This window comes from Plecotus auritus (genome assembly GCF_963455305.1).
Source record: "Plecotus auritus genome assembly, chromosome: 10".
NCBI classification, from domain to species: Eukaryota; Metazoa; Chordata; class Mammalia; order Chiroptera; family Vespertilionidae; genus Plecotus; species Plecotus auritus.
In genome coordinates, this window is record NC_137785.1 from 12,213,627 (window position 1) to 12,237,895 (window position 24,269).

General features: G+C 58.1%; 2 protein-coding genes across 4 annotated transcripts in view; one reads left to right on the forward strand and one right to left on the reverse strand.

The window, feature by feature from the left end:
* GRIN2D (glutamate ionotropic receptor NMDA type subunit 2D) overlaps positions 1 to 9,963 on the reverse strand; it is a 44,459-nt gene extending 34,496 nt beyond the window's left edge. Inside the window, exons 1-4 of one of the 3 annotated variants that reach the window (XM_080645085.1) lie at positions 9,681 to 9,963; positions 8,621 to 8,875; positions 5,041 to 5,531; positions 333 to 952 (exon numbers count right to left, since the gene is read on the reverse strand). In XM_080645085.1, coding sequence (XP_080501211.1) covers positions 333 to 952; positions 5,041 to 5,505 — 1,085 coding nt within the window. In that variant the 5' untranslated portion in view covers positions 5,506 to 5,531; positions 8,621 to 8,875; positions 9,681 to 9,963. Of the gene's footprint in view, positions 1 to 332; positions 953 to 5,040; positions 5,532 to 6,997; positions 7,023 to 8,620; positions 9,464 to 9,680 lie in introns of those variants that run through there. The other 2 variants (XM_080645084.1, XM_080645086.1) reach the window with 2 other exon arrangements.
* A 3,110-nt stretch (positions 9,964 to 13,073) lies between these two features.
* On the forward strand, positions 13,074 to 23,301 carry KDELR1 (KDEL endoplasmic reticulum protein retention receptor 1). The gene is made up of 5 exons (XM_080645087.1): positions 13,074 to 13,466; positions 14,071 to 14,171; positions 14,369 to 14,527; positions 19,331 to 19,583; positions 20,819 to 23,301. The coding sequence occupies exons 1-5, from the start codon at positions 13,376 to 13,378 to the stop codon at positions 20,851 to 20,853; spliced, it is 639 nt and encodes a 212-aa protein (XP_080501213.1). The 5' UTR covers positions 13,074 to 13,375; the 3' UTR covers positions 20,854 to 23,301.
* Positions 23,302 to 24,269: the final 968 nt, after the last annotated feature.

Sequence of the window (24,269 nt, forward strand, 5' to 3'; positions counted from 1 at the left end):
ACAGTAATACACTCACTGTGTCTCAGGTGCTTTTCCCAAATTATCTGACTGAACCCCAGAAAGGAGACCCGATTACTCAATTACACCCTTCCTTTACAGCCAAGGAAACTGACGTTCAGAGGACATGACCCATCTGACGGCACTCAGGCAGGGAGTATCCTACATAGTCAGGCTCGGAGTCTTCCCACGCCCCCTCCAACCCCAGCCGCACTCACCTATGCAGACTCTCCCCCTCCCACCCCAGCCCCACTCACCTATGCAGACTCCCCCCCTCCCACCCCAGCCGCACTCACCTATGCAGACTCCCCCCCTCCCACCCCAGCCCCACTCACCTATGCAGACTCTCCCCTCGATGGGTACGGTTCTGGGCACGACAGTCATGGCCGAGCTCGGGCAGGAAGCCATAGTCACGCAGCAGGGCCTGGGCCCCTCTGGCCACCACGGCCACGCCAGCTGCCACACGCCGGGCCAGGTCATCCCTCCAGCCAGCAGAGCGCACTGCAAACAGCCCAGCAGGCAGTGGGGTGCCTCCTGGCAGAAGAAGGGGCTCTCCAGGGCCGCCGGAGCCCCCACCTCCAGCCAGCTGGGGCCCCACTATGAACCAGACGTAGCCGGGCCCCGTGAGGCCAGCTTCCTCGGCTGCCCGGAACACAGGCTCGGCCTCCTCGCGGGCACAGAAGAGCAGGCGGATCTGTGCGCTGAGGCTGCGGAGCTGGGCGCTCAGCACGGCCTCACCGGCCCCGGGGTCCAGGGTCAGCGCCCCACGGTGCTCCCAGCCCACCAGACTGCCATCAGTCAGCACCTCGATGTAGGACAGGAAGGCGCGGTGGCCAGGGGCACGTGTGGTCACGGCTACGAAGGACGTCCAGTCGTACTCCTCCAGCACCTCAAAGATGACCTGGAGCTGCTGCTCTGTGGAGGAGCCCAGCTGCAGGAAGGTGGAGCCCTTCTCCTGCGGGGAGAAGGGGGGTGTCAGGCCTCCGGATGTGGAGACCACAGCTCCCAGGCGTCCGTCCATAAGGAGCCTTCAGCCACCAACCAGGGGATCACAGCTCCCAGTGGTCGAGAGGGGACCTCATTGCCCAGAAGCTGGTAAAGGGACACAGCTCCCGGCCACCGCCAGGGGGTCACGGCTCTCAATATGACAGACTGCCTAGCTCAGGGGTCCTCAAACTTTTTACACAGGGGGCCAGTTCACTGTCCCTCAGACCATTGGAGGGCCGGACTATAGTTTAAAAAACAAAACTATGAACAAATTCCTATGCGCACTCTGGGCCCGGGACCAGTCGGCTGCTAAGCAGGACAGTCAGCGGCACCCAGCAGGCCGGATAAATGTCCTCGGCGGGCCGCATGTGGCCCGCGGGCCGTAGTTTGAGGACCCCTGGCTAGCTGTTTCAACCCCTCTCCTTTTCCTGCCCCGTCACAGAGCTGGACCTGGGTGAGGGTCAGCCACATGACCGAGTTAGTTCTGGGCTCATCCATTAAAACTCTCCCCCATGCACCTTACTTTCTTCCCTATCTGAGGGCGGCTGCAGAGGACTCAGAAGAGAACTCTGAGGTCCTAGGCCTAGGGTCCCTAAGTCACCACTTGGAGGGGGGCCACCTCCATTCAGGAACACCTGTTTGGATTTTACAGGAGTAAGAAATACCTTTTACTGGGGTGAGCCACTGAGATGGAGGGATTTAGCGGTTAGAGGAGTAACATTACCATAATGAATACTCCATCAGTGATGGAACTACAGTTCCCAGAAGCCACCGAGAAGGACCACATCTCCCAGCATGCAACGAGGCTGCTGGAAGTACTGTTTCAAGAAGCTTTGCTGAGTGGACTTGCCCTTCTCAACTTTTCCTTCTATTTCCCTGTCCCCTTCTCTGCTTCCTTTGCTGGATTCTCTTCCTCAGTGAGAATTCTAAACGCAGGAGTGCCCTAGTCTCCTCTTTCCTTCCATGTCCTCTCTCCCTGGTGATCTCATCCATATCCATGGGTTTAAACACAGTCTCTTACATTATCCAATATGGTAGCCACTAGCCAACTATGACTATTCAATTTTTTTTTGTTAAATATGTTTTATTGATTTTTTACAGAGAGGAAGGGAGAGGGAGAGAGAGTTAGAAACATCTATCAGCTGCCTCCTGCACACCCCCTACTGGGGATGTGCCTGCAACCAAGGTACATGTTCTTGACTGGAATCGAACCTGGGTCCTTGACTGGAATCGAACCTGGGACCCTTGAGTCTGCAGGCCGACACTCTATCCACCGAGCCAAACGGGTCAGGGCAACTATTCAAATTTTAATTCACTAAAATTTAGTTCCCTGCTGCACTAACCACATGTCACGGGTCCAACATCCACGCGTGGCTAGTGGCTACCATTTTGGACAGAGCCGCTGCAGGCCATCTTCACTGCAGAAAGTTCTATTGGACAGCGCTGGAGGTGTTGGTGACTCCTGTCTTCTGTCACTCCCTCTCCTGTCATCTCTGGACAAAACTTTCTATTCAACATCTCCCCTTAGATTTCCAAGAAGCTCCTCAAAATTAACATGTCAAAAACAGAATTCTCGATCTTTCCCTCACCTCAGACCTGTTCCGTCTTTTCTTTATTCACCCAGCTGCTCAGGCTTGGAAGCTAAATCATCCTTTCTCTCCGTTCCCTCATGCCCACAGCCAGGCCATCTCCAAGTCTTCCTGGCTCTCCGTTCACTCCTCGTCACTGCCCCTGTCACACGCCCCCACTGTCACCACTTTCTTGCTTAGACAATGACAACAGCTTCCCAACCCATCTCTGCTTCCATTCTTGGATCTTCCAGTCCGTTCCCCAGACAGCAGCCAGAGTGATCTTTGCAAAATATTAATTGGATTGCTTCCCTTCTTGGTTGAAAAGCTTCCAGTGATTCTATCTTTTACAGTCAAAGCCAAAGCCGTCTCTGTGGCCCACAAGGCCCTGCATGAACTGGGCCCCCTTGCCTCTCTGACCTCATTTCCCAGCACCCCCACCTCTCTGCTCTTTCTCAAACACATCAAGTTCCTTTCTGCTCCAGGGGCTTTCCAACACGGTAGCCGCTAGCCACCTATGCCTATTCAAATTAGCTGTTACCTCTCGTGGGGACACTTTCCCCAGCTCCTCCACACTGGACCTACCACTCCTCGTTCCTCAGGTGAGCTCAGTTGTCACCATCCCAGGGAGGCCTTCTCCGACTGCCATCTATTGGAACCCCATCTCAGTCATTACAATATCCTGTTGCTTTCTTCCAGAACCGATTGAATTGCATTATTTGTGTTGTGTGTTTTTTTTGTCTGTGTCACCCAATTAGAATGCAAGCTCTATGAGCAGGGAATATATATATCCTTTTACAATTGTATTCTCCAGAACCTAAAACACCCCTGGCACAGAATCAGCCTTTAATAAATCTTCCAGAAATGCAATGAGAAGAGCAAGTGGACTTACTCCGAGGTGTGTGCCTATGGTTAAATGTGCAGGGGAGAGGGCAGTTGCCCTGAGGGGACGAGGTCTTCCAGCATGCAATGAAACCCTGAAAGGACCTCACCCTTCGCAGGTGGAGGGGTGCTGAGGGGACCACGTTCCCAGCATTCAATGGGGGCACAGATGGAGCTATGAGGACCACTCTCTATTTCATCGGAAGACACTGAGGGACTACATTTCCCAGAAGGGAATGGGTGTACACTGAGCGGGCCACAGCGCCCAAGAGACAATAAACAGAGCAGATCACACTTCTCAGCAACGGAGGCATGAGGGACCACACCTCTTGGTCTATCAAGAGAAGGCAGCCAGGAAACTGTAAGTTCACCTTGAAGGTGATCTGCCCACAAATCTGTGGACCAACTCCATGCCAAAGACAAGCAGCAAGTTGGACAGAGGCCTTTCCCAGAATGCTCTAGACAGGAGAGAACTACAAGTCCCAGCATGCAATAGTAATCTAGTCACAAAGCCACCTACCCTCACAGCTGGGAGCGGGTGGAGATTTAGGGTCCACCCACTCAGGTGGCCCTATCCTCTGTCACATTGGCTCCAATCCTGAATAGGCCCCGCCCCTTCTCTGCACCTCCTAGTAGATGACCCTTTTCCTTCTCAGTCTGCACACTAGGCTAGTTTCAATTCTGATCTTTGCTACCAGAAATTCACTCCAGCTGGCCCCTCCTGTGCCCTGGGGAAGCAGGCCCCTCTCCAGGCCACAGCCAGCTCTAGCCTTTGCCCCAACCTCTCCTGCAGACTCCTGGTTATGATCTCTCAGTGGCTGGGCCTTCATCCTCCCAGGCCCAGCTTCTGGATTCTCGTTTTCCACGCCTTATAGCTGGTAGGCCCTGCCCCAAACCCATTCCCAGTACTGGCTTCCTCTCTAGGCACGACTCCCTAGCCTAGACTCAACTCTCACCGGTGAGCCCTGCCCCCTCACTGACTGCCCACGCCCTAAAACCCACTCACTTGCTCCAAGACTACCTCCGCAGCCCACTTCTCACTAATGACTCCTCCCTTCCTCATACTCCTTCCACCTATGGCTCTGTCCTTCTACTCTAGACCCCATGCTCAGCCGGGCGAGCCTCCCTGTCCCTCCTAACCTGATACCCGTCTTTCCCGGTCCCTGTCCCTGCCTTCCTGGCTCCTGCCTCCTCACTGGACCTCACCCCTTTCTGAACCCCATTCCTTTCCAAGTGACTCCTCCCTCACTGATTCCAGATCCCACCCCTCCCTCAGATCTTGCCATGTCAGGCTGGTTTCTTTTCGTTCCGTCCCACCCCTTCCCCAGATCCTACCCCCTCGTCTCACCTTTTCTGTAGAATCCTCAACGCCCCCCATGACTGGCCTCTCTCAGACCCTACTTCTAGATGAGTCCCCAGGCAGGCCCTCCACCGCCCCACGCTCACCCTATAGACCACGCCCCTCCAGGGTAGCCCCACCCCTCACCGACTACCATCTGGCCCTCACTGGCCCCAGAAGCTGACCCTTAAGACGGGCCCTGCCCCCAAGCCCCGCCCTTCCGCGGCCCCGCCCCCGCATCTGGCCCCGCCCCCAGGTCGCGCGCACCTTGGGCGTGAGCACGAGCGCGGCGCCGCCATGCACGGCCACGATGGGCAGCGAGGTCTGTGCCGAGAGGAAGTCGAGGATGGGCGCGACGGCGGGCGCGCGGGAGTCGTCCTCGAAGACGACGCCGTGCACGCGCAACCCCGACAGCAGGTCGCAGAGCTGCAGCACGAGGCTGCGCGGGTCCGAGCCGTTGAGCACCAGCGCCACCGGCCGCACGTCCAGGCCCGGGCTGCGCACGGCCGCCGCCACGGCCGGGCCCAAGCGGGCCGCCTCCGTAGCGTACGCGGGCCCCGAGAACACGAGCGCCACGTTGAGCGGCCGCGCCCCGCCGGCGCCCCCGCCGGGCCCGCCGGCCCCGCCCGGCCCCGGCGCCTCCTCCGGGAACGGGCTGGCGCAGGCCAGCGCCAGCAGCAGCAGCATCTTAGCGGGGCCCCGAGGGCCGCCGGGGCCACCGGCTCCGCGCATCGCCTGCGGGCCCCGCCGGGCGGCCTCTGAGCTCCCGGGTCGAGGAGGGAACCGGGAGCAAGGAGGGGGCACACAGAGACGGGGAGACACCAAGAGCAGAAAAAAGACACAAATCAGAGAGACACGGCGGTGGGAAGACAGAGACAGGGAGACGAGATACAGAAAGAGATACACGAAGGTGAGATGGAGGGAGGGAGAGATGCAGAGACAGGAGGAAGATGGAGACAGAGACAGGGAGAGACCCGGGTAGAGCGGGGTGGTGGGGAATGGGGACAGGGAAGAGACCGAGGTGGGGAAGAGAGACGAGGTACGGATGGGGAGGATCACGAGACAGGACAGACGGGAAACAGACCCACAGAGATGGGATCAAAATGGGAGCAGAAAGAAAGAGCCAGGGAGATAGGAAGAGAGATGCAAACCATAGAGAGACAGTCCCGGAGAGAGCGCGACAGAAACAAGGAGAGAGATGGAAGGTCAGGGATAGAGGGGCTCAGAGTGCGAGATAGGGAGATGAGGTGGAGAGATAAGACGGAGTGACAAATAGGGAGGGAATATTAGGGAGCCAAGGACAGATGCAGATGGATGAAGGAAGGCAGGAGAGATAAGAGAGATGAGAAAGTTGGACAGAGAGAGGAAGATGGGAAGACACGAGGGAGACAGAGACCCCACAGCCACCAAGGGGCGAGCACACACAAGTGATGGAGAGCCAGGCAGAATCAGAGATTGAGGGAGGAGGCGGGCAGAGCAGACAGAAAACAGGAAGACAGAAATAGCGAGGCAAGGCAGAGATCAAGACCCCCGCCAGGGAGGTGCCCAGCACAGACATGAAAGGAAGACCGGGAAGGCGAGTGGCAGGAGGGATCAAAAATAAAAGGAAGACAAAGATGAGAAAGGGAAAAGGGGTCAGGTGTGTGGGGGAAGAGAAAGAGAAAAAAAAATTAGTGGGGCATCCTAAGGAGAGAATGCCCCCTGACCTTACCCCTCACCCAGCCCCCAGCCCACTTTTGTCCCCTTAATGCTGCCCCTGTCCCCCCATTCTCAGTGAGAGCTAGAAGGAATCATGGCCCAGGGTGGCTGTGGGGTTGGGAGGGGGCACAGCTGTGGAGAGCTGGGGGACAGGGGGTCCCTGGCTCCCAGCCCAGAGCAATTTTGTAAATGAGAGGAAATACAGCGTCTCTGCCTGTGTCCCCTGTTGAATGCTAGCTGCCTGGGGTGGGCGGGCTAGGAGCCCAGACTCCTGGCTTCTGGGTCTGAGGGAGGCGGGCTTTGGGGGCCTGGACTCCTGGTTCCCAGAGAGGAATTACAACCCACACTAGGGGCTTCCTGCAGGGGTGAGGGTCCAGACAGGGGAGGGTTCTATCTTGGTTGTCAATCAGGCTCCTGTCCGGTTGCCATGGTAGCACAGGCCTATCTACCCTACTGATAGCTAGAGTGGGGGAGAGGCCCAGAACCCCCTCCCCTACCCAGAGGCCCCCACCCCCACCTCACCCACCTGCCCAGAGATCCTGGGCCACTGTCTTCCCAGGAAAGGGGGTGGGGGCTCCTAGCATGCCTGTCCCTCCCAAATCCTAGCTCCCCATGTCCCTCTTCTCCTCTGCCCTTCCCCGAGCAGCTGGCTCAATCAGTGCTCAGAATAGCCCCCACCCACCCCAAAATAACCCACAGCTGTGGCCTGGCCCCCGCGGGGTTAACACTTCGCTCTCCTGCGTTCCTGGTGGCTGCTCACCCCTCAGCCCCTCCTCTGCCTCTCAGACCTACCCCCCACCCCTGCCTGGCCCCAGGGTCCTGCTCCCCGCTGAGGCCCAGGAGGGCAGCTCCAGCCCCGCCCTTCTGAGGAGCCTGGATGCTCAGTCCGCTCCCCTGTGGATTCAGAGGGCAGTCTCCCACCCCTGGGGGCCGAGGAGCGGTATCCCCAGGCTCAGGGGACTCTGGAGGCCCAATCCCCAGAAGCTGCACCCACAGGGGTCATATTGTCCAGGCCCCCAATCTCCACCTCCCCAGGCCCCACTCCCATCCCCATGAGGCCAAAGAGAGTCCTGCCCACAGCCCTGTCAGGGACCGGGGAGTCCCCTCCTCCCTCAGACAAGAAGCCCTCCCCTCCAACTTCTCCAACAGGCTCAGGAGTCCTGGCCTGGGCTCCCTCCTGCCAGGACCCAGGAGTGCAGGCGCTCAGCCCCGTCCTTTCCCGGGACCCAGGAGGCCCGGCTCCCTCCTGCCTGGGCTCAGGGGTCCAGGCGCCCAGCCTCCTCCGTGCCCGGGAACCAGGCGTCCAGGCCCTTAGCCCTCTCTTCCCTTAAGGACCCCCTTTTGTCTCAGATCCTATCAGTCCCCCACATCCTGGGCACCCCCAGCTCCAGGCTCCCCAGTTGCCCAGCTCGTCCTGGATACAGCATAGCCTGACCCCAGCTGAGGAGGAGGAGGGTGCCAGAGATTCCTGGGGCGCCCTTATCTCCATCACTCCCCCCCAAATCCATCACAGAAGAGAGGAGAGGCCACTTGGATCAACAGCCCGCCCTCCCTCGAGTCGTGCTGCAGACGGCTTCCCTTCCCGTTCCCGCACCTACAGCACCATCCTCTCCCCTCCCCAATCCCGGTGCCCAGAGGCTGGGAGGGTACTCGGGAACCTTGAGGAAGGGGTGGCAGCCTGGGGTGAGGGGTGCTGGGCCTGGACGCCCTCAAGGTCCTTGGCAGGGGTATTAATAGCAGACTCATAGCTCTGAGAAGGGAGGGGAGAGCGGGAGGAGAGAGGGAGAGGGACAGGCCAGCGAGGGGGGAGAGTGATGCGGACAGGGTGTGCGGAGGGAAGGGGAGATGGGGAGATGGGGGACAGCATATGGGGTGTCAGGTAGGTGGGGCTGGGGAGAGGGAGCAAAGTGTCAGAAATGGGGGGGGTTAGGAAGTCTGAGGTGTAGAGACCAGGAAAAAGGGACTCAGAGAGAGGACAGAGAAGAGTCCCCAAGGGACAAGGGAGCTGGGGTGCGGGGGGGAAGGGGGGCCGGCAAAGACCACTATCCAACCCCCTCCTTCCCTGAGGCCCGGGAGCCAACTTTCCCTGCCCTAGATCTGAGGGTCCACGTCCCCACCCCCACCCCTGCATCCCCGACCCCGGACTTACCTTTTCATGACCCTGATCTGTCGGGGGGAATGCGGGGGGCTAAGACCGGAACCCGGAGTCCAGCGACCCGAAGATTCCGCGGAGGGCTCGGGAGCCGCGGGGGGCAGGCCCCGGGGCGGCGGCGGCGGCGGCGGCGGCGGGGACCTCGGATTGTCCCTGGCTCGGCTCTCCCTCTTCCCAGGTCCGTCCTGCCCTGTCTGTCCCCCAAGGTTGCGGCCACCCCGACTAGGCGAGGACGCCGCTACACATGTTGCGCTGGAAGTTGGGCCCCGGACATTGCGGAGGCTGTCGGGGTGTCCTCTCGCCGCCCGGACCCCGTGGGGATCCCCCTCCGCCCACCCGGGGTGCCCCCCTCCGCTGCTTCAGCCCCGGCTCCTCCCCCCTGTCCATGTGTCCAGTCCCGCCTCTCCTTGGCTCATTCGCACCCCCTCCTTTGTGCCCTCAGCGCCCCCCCCCCCAACGTGTCTGTGTCTGTCTGTCTGTCTGTCTGTCTGGGTCACCTCTGAAGCCAGCGGCCGGCGTGTGTGTCGGTGCGAGGGGCGGGAGGCTGCGTGTCTGGGGAACTGCTTGCCCTTCTTCGCTTGGCCACCTCCAGACCCCCGCCCCCTGGCGCCCCCACTCTGAAACCCAGGCAGAAGCACACACACCGCCTCACCTCCCTGGGATTCCCTTCATCACCCGGAGCTTGAGGAGGGGCCCGCACACACACACACACACACACACACACGCACACACACACGCACACACAGGGGTCCGGCCGCCACCGCCGTCAGGGGCTGTGCGACAGACAGCAGGACACAGGCAGCCAGGGACGCCAGACGCCCAGCCGGACGCAGGCGGGAGGCACAGAGCCCAGGTACACACCATCCATTCGGGCTTGGGGGCTGGTGGGAGGACACGGGGGGGCCCACGACACCCACGCAGGCGGTTCAGGGTCGGTACAGACAGACAGACCCTCCCTCCCTCTCTCCCTCCCGCCCTCCCTCCTGCCGCCGCAGCCCTTACAGACACACCCCCCCTCCACCAGCCCAGCCCGACACCCGGACCCACAGATCCTCACCCGGCGGAGAGCCGATGCACGAGAGACCCCTGGGGGCCGGGCGGACCCGCCCAGGCCAACACCCCCCAGCTGGGGACCGGGACCGGTGGCCGAGGGAGGCTGCGGGCGGAGGGTGGCGGCGGCCGCGGCCGCGGCTTGGAGGAGCCGGAGCGGGAGGGACCCGCACACTCGCTCTGTTCTCACACACACACTCACTCGGGATGCGATTAATATTCAGTCCCCGTCTGCCCCTGCCGGGAGATCCACAGTCCCCCCTCTTGGCCTCCCTGGGGACCCCTCCTCCTGCCAGGGCGGGGGCAGGGGGCTGCCCCCCACCCCAGCTTCTAGCCTCTGCCTTCCTCCCGGGACAAGAGAGTGAGGGGCCGCAGATAAAAAGGGAGGAGGGGCGGGGGGAGGCAGGGACTCAGAATCTGGCGCTGAGATATCAGCTTGGGACCCCGACTTCAGGACCCGGCTCCTCCCACTTTGAGGCTTGAGAAGCAGGAGGCCATTCCCTGACTTTGGTCTCCGACATGCCAGGACCCAGCTTTCGGCTGTGTATGGATGTAGAAGGCCAGGCCTGCAAAGTAGGTCTTCATGAAGCCAGGAGTCCAGGCTCCCTGTCCCCTCCTCTCTCAGCCCCAGAAATTCAAGTCCCCAGGCCCCTCCTCCCCCAGGACCCAAAAGTCCAGGCCTCCAGCCCCCTTGCCCAGACCTAGGACTCCAGGTAGCTGGCGCCTTCTTCCCCCAGACCCAGGAGTCCAGGCCCCCAGCCCCTCCTCCCTCAGACCCAGGGGTCCAGGCCCCCAGCCCCTCCTCCCTCAGACCCAGGAGTCCAGGCCCCCAGCCCCTCCTCCCTCAGACCCAGGAGTCCAGGCCCCCAGCCCCTCCTCCCTCAGACCCAGGGGTCCAGGTCCCCAGCCCCTCCACCCTCAGACCCAGGAGTCCAGGCCCCCAGCCCCTCCTCCCTCAGACCCAGGGGTCCAGGTCCCCAGCTCCTCCTCCCTCAGACCCAGGAGCCCAGGCCCCCAGCCTCCTCCTCCTTCAGACCCAAGAGTCCAGGTCCCCAGCCTCTCCTCCCTCAGATCCAGCAGTCCAGGCCCCCAGGTCCCTAGCCCCTCCTCCCTCAGACCCAGGAGTCCAGGCCCCAGCCCCTCCTCCCTCAGACCCAGGAGTCCAGGTCCCCAGGTCCCCAGCCCCTCCTCCCTCAGACCCAGGAGTCAAGGTCCCCAGGTCCCCAGCCCCTCCTCCCTCAGACCCAGGAGTCCAGGCCCCCAGGTCCCTAGCCCCTCCTCCCTCAGACCCAGGAGTCCAGGCCCCCAGGTCCCCAGCCCCTCCTCCATCAGACCCAGGAGTCCAGGCCCCCAGGTCCCTAGCCCCTCCTCCCTCAGACCCAGGAGTCCAGGTCCCCAGCCCCCTCCTCCCTCAGACCCAGGAGTCCAAGCCCCAAGCCCCCTCCTCCCTCAGACCCAAGAATCCAAGCCCCAAGCCCCCTCCTCCCTCAGACCCAGGAGTCCAAGCCCCAAGCCCCCTCCTCCCTCAGACCCAGGAGCCCAAGCCCCAAGCCCCCTCCTCCCTCAGACCCAGGAGTCCAGGCCCCCAGGTCCCCAGCCTCTCCTCCCTCAGACCCAGGAGTCTAGGCCCCCAGCCCCTCCTTCCTCAGACCCAGGTCCCCAGGTCCCCAGCCCCTCCTCCCTTAGCCCCAAGAGTCCAGGTCCCCAGCCTCTCCTCCCTCAGACCCAGGAGCCCAAGCCCCAAGCCCCTTCCTCCCTCAGACCCAGGAGTCCAGGCCCCTGGTTCCCTTCTCCAATGGTACCCAGTAATTTAGGCCCCCTCCTCCTGGACTGAGTTCCTTTGAAAAAGGCACTCAGACAACTTGACCCCCTCAGGGGTCCACTGGTCCAAGGCTCATGGATGTCTATCCATCCCTCTGAGGAAACCATACCTCTGTACCCCTTCTTTCATTGAGGGGCCTAGGCCTGCATCACCCGTGGGTACTCAAACATCAGAGGAAAGCAGCATCTACCCCCTAGTAGACACAGCCTGGCAGGTCCCCTCTGAGGCCAGCTGCCCAGCTCTCCCACCCCCCTCCTGCTACAGAGGCTGGGCCCAGCACCTCCATAAGGTGTTGGGGTGGAGTATGGCACAGAACACCTGGGTTCCTGAGGGCAGAGGCCAGGAGAGAGAGAGAGAGAGAGAGAGAGAGAGAGAGAGAGGGAAAGTGTGTGTGTGTGGGGGGGGGGCATTTCTGGAGTTGGGGCTGGAGCCAGGGTTGTGGGCTGCTGCTGACTCCAAAGTCTGGGAGAGCAGGGGTGAAAGCTTATGTTCTTGAAAAAGAAGAGACTGGGGCCTGCATTTGTGGGTCTCAGAGCGGGGGCAGGAATTGTGCCCCTAGATTCCTGGGTCTAGGGCAGTGGTCGGCAAACTCATTAGTCAACAGAGCCAAATATCAACAGTACAACAATTGAAATTTCTTTTGAGAGCCAATTTTTTTAAACTTAAACTTCTAACGCCACTTCTTCAAAATAGACTCGCCCAGCCGAAAGTGGTTTGGCTCAGTGGATAGAGCGTCGGCCTGCAGACTGAAGGGTCCCGGGTTCGATTCCGGTCAGGGGCATGTACCTTGGTTGTGGGCACATCCTCAGTGGGAGGTGTGCAGGAGGCAGCTGACGGATGTTTCTCTCTCATCGATGTTTCTAACTCTCTATCCCTCTCCCTTCCTCTCTGTGAAAATATCAATAAAATATATATTTTAAAATATATTTTATTGATTTTTCACAGAGAGGAAGGGAGAGGGACAGAGAGCCAGAAACATCGATGAGAGAGAAACATCCATCAGCTGCCTCCTGCACACCTCCCAGTGGGGACGTGCCCGCAACCAAGGCACACGCCCCCGACCGGAATCGAACCCGGGACCCTTCAGTCCGAAAGCCGATGCTCTATCCACCGAGCCAAACCGGTTTCGGCTCAATAAAATATATTAAAAAAAAAAAAAATAGACTCGCCCAGGCCGTGGTATTTTGTGGAAGAGCCACATTCAAGGGGCCAAAGAGCCGCATGTGGCTCGCGAGCCACAGTTTGCCGCCCACGGGTCTAGGGTGCTCGTAACACAAGATGGTTGAGGTGGGACCCTAAGAAGGGGGCCTGAGGGCCTGGACTCCTGAGTCCTGGGAGCGGGGCTGGGGTTCCCTACTCCTGGGTTTGAGGGAGGTGCTGGGGGCTGCTTTCTTGTCCTTTGGGTGGATTCGAACTTGAGGCCCATGAAAAGCCAGCCTCTGGGTCTCTGTCTAGGATTTTTAAAGCTCAGAGGTCAGCCTCCCTAATCGCTGTCAAGGGAGGCTGAGTACAGATTGCCTAGGGGAGCAGGTGCCAGATTTGGGAGTTTCAGATCCCAGAGACCCCGAAAATATCCAGGAGGCGGCCTTGGGGATGCATTCCCTGCCAGCCGGCTGGTGCGGGTAGGGGGCGCCAGAGAGCCTGGACTCCGCCCTCCGGGGTGGGGCCTCCTCGCCCGGACCCTCCCCCTCCCGCCCTCGTCCCTCTTCCCAGCTCCGGCTCCGCCACCCGCTCCCGCCTCGGCTCCCCCTCCCAGAGCCCCCCTCCAGGAGCGGAGCCCACCCAGGGCCCCTTTCCCGTCCTCCAAGCCAGCCGCCCGGCCGGAACAGCAGCCCCGGGGGGCAGCCCCCCTCCAGCCCTGCCAGAGCCCCCCCCCAACCATGAATCTCTTCCGATTCCTGGGAGACCTCTCCCACCTTCTAGCCATCATTTTGCTATTGCTCAAAATCTGGAAGTCCCGCTCGTGTGCCGGTGAGACGCCCACGGGAGCGGGAGGGGGGCAGCGCGGGGGACATTCCAGGACGCGGGGAAGGGTTTGGAGGCAATAGGGGGACGGGTCCCTCCCCCTCCCGCTTGCTGGGGATCTCCCCTTCCAGGTCCTGGGTCACCGGGGGTCAGCTCCCTCCCCCAGACTGGGGGTGCGTGTAGTTTGGTGGGGGTGGCTCCAGGCACCCATTGCAGCCTCCCCCAGCCCCACTGTGGGCGGCCCGGGTTCGGGGAGCCGTGGCCCGCAGGGAGGTGGCTGGGAGTTGGTGACGTGGACCCTGGCGGCCAGGAAGAGAGCGGGAGGGAGGCGGCCGGTTCTGGGGGCACTGAGGTCAAGTGGGGTTCTCCCGAGGCCCCACCTGGAGCCTGGACTTGGGAGGACCCTGAGAGGGCCGGGGGTGGCCGTGAGGCCTAGCCCGGGACGGAGCCTCGGGCTGGAGTAGCTCTGGGGCCGGCTGCCCCCTGGCTGTGGGCCGGGAAAGGGCTCTGCTCCAGCGGGGCGGACAGGGCAGGTCTCTAGGGACGGCTGACCTCCAGAGCTGCTCCAGACAGCCCACCCCCGACTCCCCCCACTCTTTCTGCACCGCAGGGATTTCAGGGAAGAGCCAGGTCCTGTTTGCGGTGGTGTTCACTGCCCGCTACCTGGACCTTTTCACCAACTACATCTCCCTCTACAACACATGCATGAAGGTAAGGCTCTGCCCCACCTGCTGGGCCCTCCTGAGGGGGAGCCTGGGCCCCGACTTCTGGATTTGAGGGAGGAGGTCACAGGGGCTGAGATTCTTGGGTCTGAGGGAGAAGGGGCTGGGGTTCCAGGCTCCTGGGCCGGAGCCTATTGGGGGTACAGGTGCTGCCAGCTGAAGCACCTTCCTCATCCCGCTCCACAGGTGGTCTATATCGCCTGCTCCTTCACCACAGTCTGGATGATTTACAGCAAGTTCAAAGCCACTTACGATGGGAACCACGACACGTTCCGGGTGGAGTTTCTCGTTGTGCCCACAGCTATCCTGGCATTCCTGGTCAACCACGACTTTACCCCGCTAGAGGTAGGCTGCCTGGGAGGGCCCTGTAAGGCGGGGGGGCGGGGGGGAAGAGGCTGTGGGCTGTGGCAGAACAGCTATGGACAGTGGTCCCTCAAAGGCTTCCTTCTGCGAGATTTGCTCAAACTTCCTTATTTTAGGACTAAGTTCAGCGCGTGGGCTCTGGAATCGGATGATGTTAACGCAACAGCAGCAGCACTCGCTGTGTGCCGGATGCTGCTCTAAGTACTTCGTGTACATTAACCCATTACTTTTCACAGCAGCCTCGTTGTACAGATGAGGAAACTGAGGCTTAAGGAGTCTAGCTGACTCGTCCAAGGTCAGCAGCTTAGTGAACAGCTCAGAAATTGGGAACGGGGGCTCAGGAGCTGGGCTACTTGGGTTGGGATTCCAGATCTGCAGCTTTCTATTAGCGTGACCTTGGGCAGTGGTCGGCAAACTCATTAGTCAACAGAGCCAAATATCAACAGTACGACGATTGAAATTTCTTTTGAGAGCCACATTTTTTAAACTTAAACTTCTTCGAACGCCACTTCTTCAAAATAGACTCGCCCAGGCCGTGGTGTTTTGTTGGAAGAGCCACACTCAAGGGGCCAAAGAGCCCCATGTGGCTCGCGAGCCGCAGTTTGCCGACCATGGACGTTGGGCATGTGACTTGACCTCTCCGTGCCTCAGTTTTCTGATTTATCAAGTTATCAGGTCATGTGAGGATTTACTGAGATTATACTGCATCGCCTAGGTGGGAAACGGATGGACTCCAGAACCAGAGAGCAGGGATTCGAAGCCCACTTAGCAGCCGCGGGTCTTTGGGCAAGTCAGTTTCTCTGCGCCTCAGTTTCCTTGTCTGTAAAATGGGGATGATCAGTTCCTACTTCAGAGGTTCTAATGGTATCGGTGGAGCACAGTGTCTGGCACAGGCAGGAAGTTGTGTGTTAATGTTTCTTCAGTGACTGAAACATTTGGTACCAGGTTGATACTTTCACTCCTAAACGTTAGCTGTCCCTACGCTTTTATTCCGTGGCATTTTTAAAAAAATATATTTTATTGATTTTTTACAGAGAGGAAGGGAGAGGGATAAAGAGTTAAAAACATCGATGAGAGAGAAACATCGATCATATGCCTCCTGCACACCCCCTACTGGGGATGTGCCCGAAACCAAGGTACATGCCCTTGACTGGAATCGAACCTGAGACCCTTCAGTCCGCAGCCGATGCTCTATCCACTGAGCCAAACCAGTTAGGGCAATTCCGTGGCATTTTGGTGGCACCTGTGCACATTCCTGGGAGGAGTTTTGGGAGGGCTTGTGTTAAGTCTGTGCTCTCCTGGCCCCGGAGCCCGTCCTCTCCCAGCCTCACTCCTGCCTTGGAGGAAGCTGGCCTCGAGTGGCCAGATGGGCTGATGCTTTCAACAGAAGCCACAATTCAGGAGTTTTCCTGCGAGATCTCACTTTAAAAATTGGGCTACAGATTCAAAATATATTTCTAAAGTCCCCTGCAGGCCAGACAAATCGGACAGAGGGGGAGGGTGACTTTGGCCCACAGGCCCCAGAAATGTCAGAGGGAGGCGGCACCGTGCTGTGGTAGGAACACTGGGCTTGGCTGTAGGCCCTGGACTTTGCAAACGCATCACCACCACCTTGCTGGGAGCACTCACCCAACCTGCGCCCATTTTGCAGAGGGGGAGACTGAGTCTGGTAGAGGCAGTGGGACTTGCTCCAGGTAGAAGAGGCCAGATCAGAATCCAGGCCAGTTTTTTTGTTTGTTTCACTCAGAGGGGAGAGTTCACTTGTACAAAGTATTGGCACTGACTGTGTGTCCAGCTCCATGCTGGCCATTCTAAATATGCCATCATCCAGCCCTAGCCGGTTTGGCTCAGTGGGTAGAGCGTTGGCCTGTGGACTCAAGGGTCCCGGGTTCGATTCCGGTCAAGGGCATGTATCTTGGTTGCGGGCACATACTCAGTGGGGAGTGTGCAGGAGGCAGCTGATCGATGTTTCTCTCTCATCGATGTTTCTAACGCTCTGTCCCTCTCTCTTCTTCTTTGTAAAAAAATAAATAAAATATATTTATAAATAAATAAATAAATAAATAAATAAGCCATCATCCAGTCTGACTTCTCAGCCACCTGGGAAAGTGGATATCCTCATCCCCATTTTAAGGTGAGGCTCAGGAGAGCTCACAGGATTTAAACAAGTCCTCCTGCATGCTCAAAAATGATTTTTAAATTATATTCTTTAAAAATTCAGACGTCGTGAACAGATAAAAATAAACATGATAAGAACGTGACCTCCTATTTCCCCCTAGGTTATGATTCTAGTCCCAAGGGCTAACAATTGGGTGTGCACCAATTTAATTGTAACTTTTCTAAGCTTCTCACTAAGCTGACTGTGAGGGCCTTGCTGGAGGATTCTGAGTGATTATAGGAGCAAACCCTGGAGTCCAGCTCCCTGGAGAGGAATCTACCCACATTTTATTTATTTAATTAAAAAAAATTTTTTTTTTGGCCAAAGTTACCATTTTTATTGATTTCAGAGAGGAAGGGAGAGGGAGAGAGAGTTAGAAACACCAATGGTGGGAGAGAATCCCTGATCTGATCGGCTGTCTCCTGCACGCCCCACATTGGGGATCAAGCCCGCAACCCAGCATGTGCCCTGACCAGAATCGAACCGTGACCTCCTGGTTTATGAGTCGACGCGCAACCACTGAGCAACACTGTCTGGGCTCTACTCACATTTTAGCTGTGCAACCTTGGGCCTCAGTCTCATCTGTATAATGGGGATAAGAATAGGACTTACCGCCCTAACTGGTTTGGCTCAGTGGATAGAGCGTCGGCCTGCGGACTGAAGGGTCCCAGGTTCGATTCCGGTCAAGGGCATGTACCTTGGTTGCGGGCACATCCCCAGTAGGAGGTGTACAGGAGGCAGCTGATCAATGTTTCTCTCTCATTGATGTTTCTAACTCTCTCTCCTTCTCCTTTCCTCTCTGTAAAAAAATCAATAAAATATATTAAAAAAAAAAAAAAAAGAATAGGACTTACCTCATAGGGTGAAGGCAGTAGTCTGTTAATACCTGCAAGGTTAGGGGAGCAGTGCCTCATGCTGAATGCTCACAGATGCTGTTATGAATATGTCCTGACGTTCCCTACTCCCCTCCCACAAACCGAAATAAACCGAAACAGCCGAGGAGGAGCCATGCCTGCCACCTGGCCTGGCTCTCTGCGGGGAGGTCTCAGTGTGTCTGCGGATCACACGTTACCCCAGGTGGACCGCAGGTTGCGAGGACTGAAAGGGGGCTGACAGATGTCTGCAGGTTCTTCTTCCCCCTCCCAGGGTGCCCTGTCCTGCTCACGAGGGATGACTGTCACTGGTCCCTAAATGGTGGCCCATGACACGCACGTGGAGCTGACTCCCATTCACTCAACCCATTCATCCAGGCATCGAATATGTGCCAGGCATTGTGCCAGGGGTGGGTCATGGGGTGAACAAGATGAAGGATCTGAGCCTCATGACTCACCTTCTGGTCAGCGCTGCCAGGAAAGATAAGATGGGTGATGTGACAGTCCTGGAGGGACGATGGTCAGGGAAGGCCTCTCCCGGGAGGTGACTGATGAGCTGAGCCTGGAAGGAGGCGGAAGAGGCAGAGCTGAGGGAACAGCAAGTGCAAAGGTCCTGGGGCGGGAAGGAGCCTGCATGTTGGAGGGCCTGGCTGCAGCCCAGAGATCTCGGGAAGGGAGCAGGAGCTGAGGCTGGGTCGGGGAGGGCCTTGAAGACCCAGGTTAGATTTGGATTTTATTCTGGTTGCGATAAGAAGTAACTACTGGATGGGTTGTTGTTTTCTTAAATATATTTTTATTGATTTCAAAGAAGAAGGAAGAGGGAGAGATAGAAACATCAATGATGAGAGAGAATCATCCATTGGCTGCCTCTGGCACCTCCCGCCCCCCCCACTGGGGATCGAGCCTGCAACCCGGGCATGTGCCCTGACTGGGAATCAGACCGTGACCTCCTGGTGCATAGGTTGATGCTCTATTCTGAGCCACGCTGGTCCGGCAGGCTACTGGATGGTTTTAAGCCAGGGAGTGACACGGTCTGATTAATGTCCCTAAAGATTGTACATAGACTGTCGCCCCTACAGGGGCAGGAAAAATCATCTCCATTTTAGAGATAGGCGGAGGCTCGGAGAGTCTGGGTCTCTCGCCCAAAGTCTCATAGAAGGGAAGTCTCAGCCGAAACTGGTTTGGCTCAGTGGATAGAGCGTCGGCCTGCGGACTGAAGGGTCCCGGGTTCGATTCTGGTCAAGGGCATGTACCTTGGTTGCAGGCACATCCCCAGTGGGAGGTGTGCAGGAGGCAGCTGATCGATGTTTCTCTCTCATCGATGTTTCTAGCTCTCTATCCCTCTCCCTTCCTCTCTGTAAGATATCAATAAAATACATTAAAAAAAAAAATAAAAGAAAGTCTCAGAGCCGAGGTGCACCCTGGTCTGCCTTTGGAGAGGCATAACTGTCAAGTGCTCATGCGCACCAACGCGGAACCTGCTCCGGGTCCCGCTCTGCCACTGACGGGCTGCGTGGTCTTGGACAAGTCTCGTCCCCTCTCTGGGAAGGGGATGGACAGCAGCTCCATCACGGGCTGTTGAGGATGAAATGAGAATACACGTGGCGTGGGCGGGGCGCTGTCTGGCACAGAGGACGTGCCGGTAGGCATTGCTGTCCGTTCTCTCTCCCACATCCCTGTCTGCACCTGTGTTCTCTCCGCCCTGTCCCCTCCCACCTCATCCTGCCCTCTGCCCCTGCTCTGCCGCCCCTGCAGATCCTCTGGACCTTCTCCATCTACCTGGAGTCAGTGGCCATCCTGCCGCAGCTCTTCATGGTGAGCAAGACGGGCGAGGCGGAGACCATCACCAGCCACTACCTGTTCGCGCTGGGCGTCTACCGCACGCTCTATCTTTTCAACTGGATCTGGCGCTATTACTTCGAGGGCTTCTTTGATCTCATCGCCATCGTGGCCGGCCTGGTCCAGACAGTCCTCTACTGCGATTTCTTCTACCTCTACATCACCAAAGGTAGCCGGGTGGCGGCCAGCCGGAAGGGCCCAGCTCTCACCCTCCATCGCCCCAGCCCTGTATCAATCACTCAGGGGAGGGACGGCTTCCTCTCCCAGGCGCCCCGCCCTTCTAGGAATTCAGCCTTCCAGCCCTGGCCTCCCTAAGGACCAAGGAGTTGCTCTCCTCAGCCCCCACATCTCTGAGGGGGGACAGCGAGGCAGCAGGGCCGCCTTCCCACACAGAGGTGCTTCCTGCTGGGACCACACGGAGACCAGGCGGCCCCCCGCCCCAGCCCGGGAGCATTTTGAGAAGAGGAGACAGGACAGAGAGGGGGGCAAGGGCTGACTTTTCCTCTCCTGCAATTTGTCTTAAGCCCCCCGCCTGCCTGAGATTCCAGATCCATAGGATTTCGGTCTCACACCCTAAAAAAATCTGGAATTCCCATGCCCCCAGGCCCAGCAGTGCTTAGAGAAAGGAGGGCCTCCTCTTTGTTCATTGATCTCCGTTTCACCCTCAGGGAACTCAGGCCCACTAACATTGATTGATTGATCCGTTCGTTCATTCATTCATTCAACCAAGAAATTTATTGAGCACTTTCTGTGCAACAGTAGGAAAAGGATGGATGAGGCCCTCCCCTCCCCTTGCCCCCCCTTATAATTCTAGTCGGGGGAGATGGTGAATGAACAGGTAAAGAGCGATGATTGCAAGGAGCGTGGAGAGCTGCAGCAGAAGGAAACCAGGGGTGTGAGCAGCTGTGGAGGGTGAGGGGCCACTTTACATGGGGGGTGCCTCAGGGGCGGCCTCTTGCTGGAGGTGATGAAAGCAGAGACCGGAGGAATCAGGCCTCAGTCGGTGTGAAGGAGAGAGGGGGCAGGAGGACAGAGGCCTGGAGGCAGCCCTGGGACCCTCGGGGTTCCGGCTGGTCTCCCCGGCCAGCCCCACCACGCCCTCTGACCCCGGCTCCCTCTCCAGATGAGCCAAGGCCTCCAGCCAGAGTCCTCCAAGGCTGCGAGGGGAGGACCCACCACTAGCAGAAATGGGGCCTCCTCTCGCCTCACTGCTCAGCCCCTAGGACGAGACTAGGGTCCCTGCACCCCAACCCGCAGTGGTTCAGGCCCATTTCCCGTTTATAATCCAGGGTCCTGGGCCAGCCCTCCTGGCATCTCTGTCCAGCCCAGCGTCCGGCTCTGGGTGTGGGAGGCCGTCCCTCCGAGCGGCCCCGTGGTGATGCCTGCCCCTCTCTCTCCTCGCAGTTCTGAAGGGGAAGAAGCTGAGTTTGCCGGCGTAGCCCTGGTCCTCGCCGTCCCTCTCCCTGGCAGCGGAGGGAGGCCGAGGAAGGTGATGGGAGACGACGAAGAGCCTTCCTGTCCAGGGGTGACTTTTTTAAGAACCAACTTTTCCCCACGCCCCATCTTCCTCCTGCCGGGTTTCAGGGGTTGGTGGAGGACCCAAGACTTGGGGAGCTCAGGACCTGGGCTGTTTGTAGTTTTTTGCCTTTTAGAGAAGAAAAAAAAAAAAATCTTTCCATGATTTAGTTTTTGATTCTGATGACTCCTTTCTCTTCTACTTTCTGGCCCCAATTTTTATAAACCGTTTCAAGTATCCTGTGTGGGGGAGGGGGTGCAGGGTGGGAGATCTTTTCTCTCTCCCAAGCCCCTTAGCTCCCTTCCAGATCCTACCCGCAGCCCCACTGTTTGCCAAACACTAAATCTGCCTGCACGGCCTTCCTGACCTCCCACCTCCCACCCAGGACACAGCCCCCGCCCCCCAACTTCTGGGCTGGGGAAAGGAGGAGGGGAGGAATGGTCTGCCCTGATTTTTCATAATTTTCCCCAGAGTTTGGGGTTTTTAGTCTCGTCCTCGTTTTTTGGGCATTTAGGGGGCTGGCTCCAGGGTCACCGTGACTCTGCCACCATGTTTTTGTACAGAATTGATGGTTGATTCTTTGTTCTCTTGAAATAAACCGAGGAAAATGATGCCTCTCTTTTGCTACTCCTTGCCCCCTCTCTGGCGTTTGTGGGGTCCCACCCCAGCCCGTCTGCTTCTGCCTTGTCCCGTTGACCGTCCGCAGGCGGCTGAGGCCTGGGAGGAGCAGGAAGACGAGAAACTGGTTTCCTGAGACTCTGAGCTGTACCCCGAGTCCTCACGGTGCCACGGGGGAAGATGCTTTGGAGAAAAATCCCCCGAAGATTCCTCCTGTCGCAGCACAGAACCTCCCTGGCTGTTCTCCCGAATCTCAGGGTTACAGAGGACCTACCTGGTCACCGCCAGGCAGCCCCGTCCCACCCTCATCTGGCATTTTATTGAGCCATTCTGTTTCTTACAAAAAAAAAAAAAAAGGAATCAGTTGCCAGTCTTTAAAAACCAGGGTTTCGCATGAAAATCTGAATTTCTGGCTTCTGTTGAAAAAAAATCTGTCAGCGTGACAATGCCTGGTCCTCCTCTCGGGCGGCAGCAGATGGCTGGGCTGAATGGTGGATGCGAGCTCTCGGCCCGTCCCAGGGCTTGGCTGAGGGTCCTTGCCGTTCGCTGTTGGCCTGACGTGTTATTTTCTGGGTTTGTTTGTGGAGTAAGAAGGAAAGGGAGATAGTTTCCACGCCTCCCTCCGGATGGGCTTGACACCTGGCCTGTTTCCTTCCTTTGCCTCCCCTGCCTGGCCCTCAGGAGCTCTGGGGGCTGGGCCCCGGTTTCAGACTGCCTGGACGTCTGCTGAGACCCCTCACCGCCCCCAGGTCTCCGGAGGATGGCTCTGGAAGCTTCAGGAGGCGGTAGCCGGCCTTTCCTGAGCATTTTGCTAGCGCCAGGCCACCTGGGTTTCATGGAGGAGCCCCCTGGGCCCTCCGCACCCCTGAAGGGGGCACTGGAGGAGGAAACAGAGGCTTGGAGGGCGAGTGGCAGAGGCGGGTTTGTGCCCAGCTTCCTCACGCTGGAGCCCATGTTTAGTCGCTGCTGTGGGGGATTCCAACTATTTATGTTTTTCTTTCTTTTAAGCCAAGGACCTCCTGTTTAGAGGAATGTTGCCCAGAAGCCTGGTAGATAAGGTGATGTGGGAAGCGGGGAACAGGGCTGTGAGGGTGGCCTTGGGGCTGGGAGTGGCACCTCTCTGAATGCGTGCTGTTGGAAAGCCATCGCTCTCATCGGTCCCAGTCCCTAGCTTTCCAGCCAACGCAGATGGGCCCGGATAAGCTCAGTGAGACGTCCGGGCTCATCCAGCAGAATGAGGACTAGAGCTCGAATCCTCCCCTGGCCCCGTCACAGCGCTACCCTCCGTGGCACCTCTGCCACTTCTCCCCATGCCCACGGGGACCGGCCTATTCTGTGCCCCCAGAACTGAGCACGGGGCCTGCCGCATAGGAAACCTCACGAAGTGACCACGGAGCCCACATTTGACCCCCCACAATTCGCATCCCTTTGTCCAGTTTGTAAATGAATGCTCTGCAGGCCGCCGTGACTCTCTGTGAGTGTGTTTTGTTTGGCCTTCATAACATTAAAAAAATTCGCATAATGTCCGATTGTTCTAGAAAACCCAGAAGGTTCTAGCTGCGTGGTCCCAGTGGTGGCCATCAGCGACACGTGACCATTAGCACTTGAAATGTGGTGGGTCCAAACTGATGTAAAATATGCAAAGGATTTCAAAAACTTGGTATGAGAGAGAATGTAAGATATCGGATAATTTTTTATACTGATGACATGTTGAAGTAATATTTTGGATATCCTGGGTTAAATAAAATATATGAAAATTAATTTCACTTGTTTTGTTCTTTTCTATTTAAAATTCCATGCCCTGCCTGGTCAGTGTTGCTCAGTGGTTGAGTGTCGACCTATGAACCAAGAGGTCACGGTTCCATTCGTGGCAAGGGCGTGTGCCTGGGTTTGGGGCTCGAACCCCAGTGTGGGGTGTGCAGGAGGCAGCCGATCAATGATTCTCTCTCATCACTGATTTTCCTAATCTCTCCCTCTCCCTTCTTCTCTGAAAGCAATAAAAATATATTTTAAAAAATTCCACGCCCTGGGCTTGCATATATTCAATGGGACAGCGCTGCTCTAGGCACCCCAGGCGCATGGTGCTGAGTGTGGACAGAGTGTGGGTGCTCCCCTCCTAGACTCGGTCCCTACCCCCACTACGCACTTGATGGCTGCTTCACCCACGGGGGTTACCCTTTTGGTCCTATAGACAGGAGCGTTTTGTGGCCTGTGTGTGAGTCCTCCATGAGCTTGGGATTCTAGAAAACCACTTCCTCTTCCCCAACAATCCTCCAAATATTTGAAGATCAGGATCTCGCCTCCCTGGCCCCAGCCACGGACTCACCACCCCTGTTCGTTAACGTTAACGACTCCTCCACAGCTGGCTTTTGAGTTGGGGCCCTTGTCACTGGAGTGGGTGAAAGAGCTCGGGCTTTGGTGTCAGCAACAGGGCTGGTCCCAGTGTTGACCCTGATTCTTCACGCTCTCTCTGAACTTGAACTCCCTCAACTGCGCGGCGGGATACCGTGTGCCCGCTCCATGGCTGATGGGAGGAGCTACGTCCCTCTCCTGTCCCCACCTCTGATGTGCAGCTACCACGGTGGCACCCAGATGGAGGGTCCCGGAGGTGGTAGGGACCCACGTAGTGACCCCTGAGGTGACCTTGTTGGGTTTCTCCCCACCCCGGGCCACTCCAGGAGCCAGCTCGGCACAGACATGAGCAGGACAGAGGGCTGTTTT

Excerpts from the sequence above, each read along its gene's own strand:
- KDELR1 (XM_080645087.1), top strand. The coding sequence starts at position 13,376 with ATGAATCTCTTCCGATTCCTGGGAGACCTCTCCCACCTTCTAGCCATC. Across the intron at positions 13,467-14,070 it reads GAAGTCCCGCTCGTGTGCCG|GGATTTCAGGGAAGAGCCAG; the intron begins GTGAGACGCCCA and ends TCTGCACCGCAG. Across the intron at positions 14,528-19,330 it reads ACGACTTTACCCCGCTAGAG|ATCCTCTGGACCTTCTCCAT; the intron begins GTAGGCTGCCTG and ends CCGCCCCTGCAG.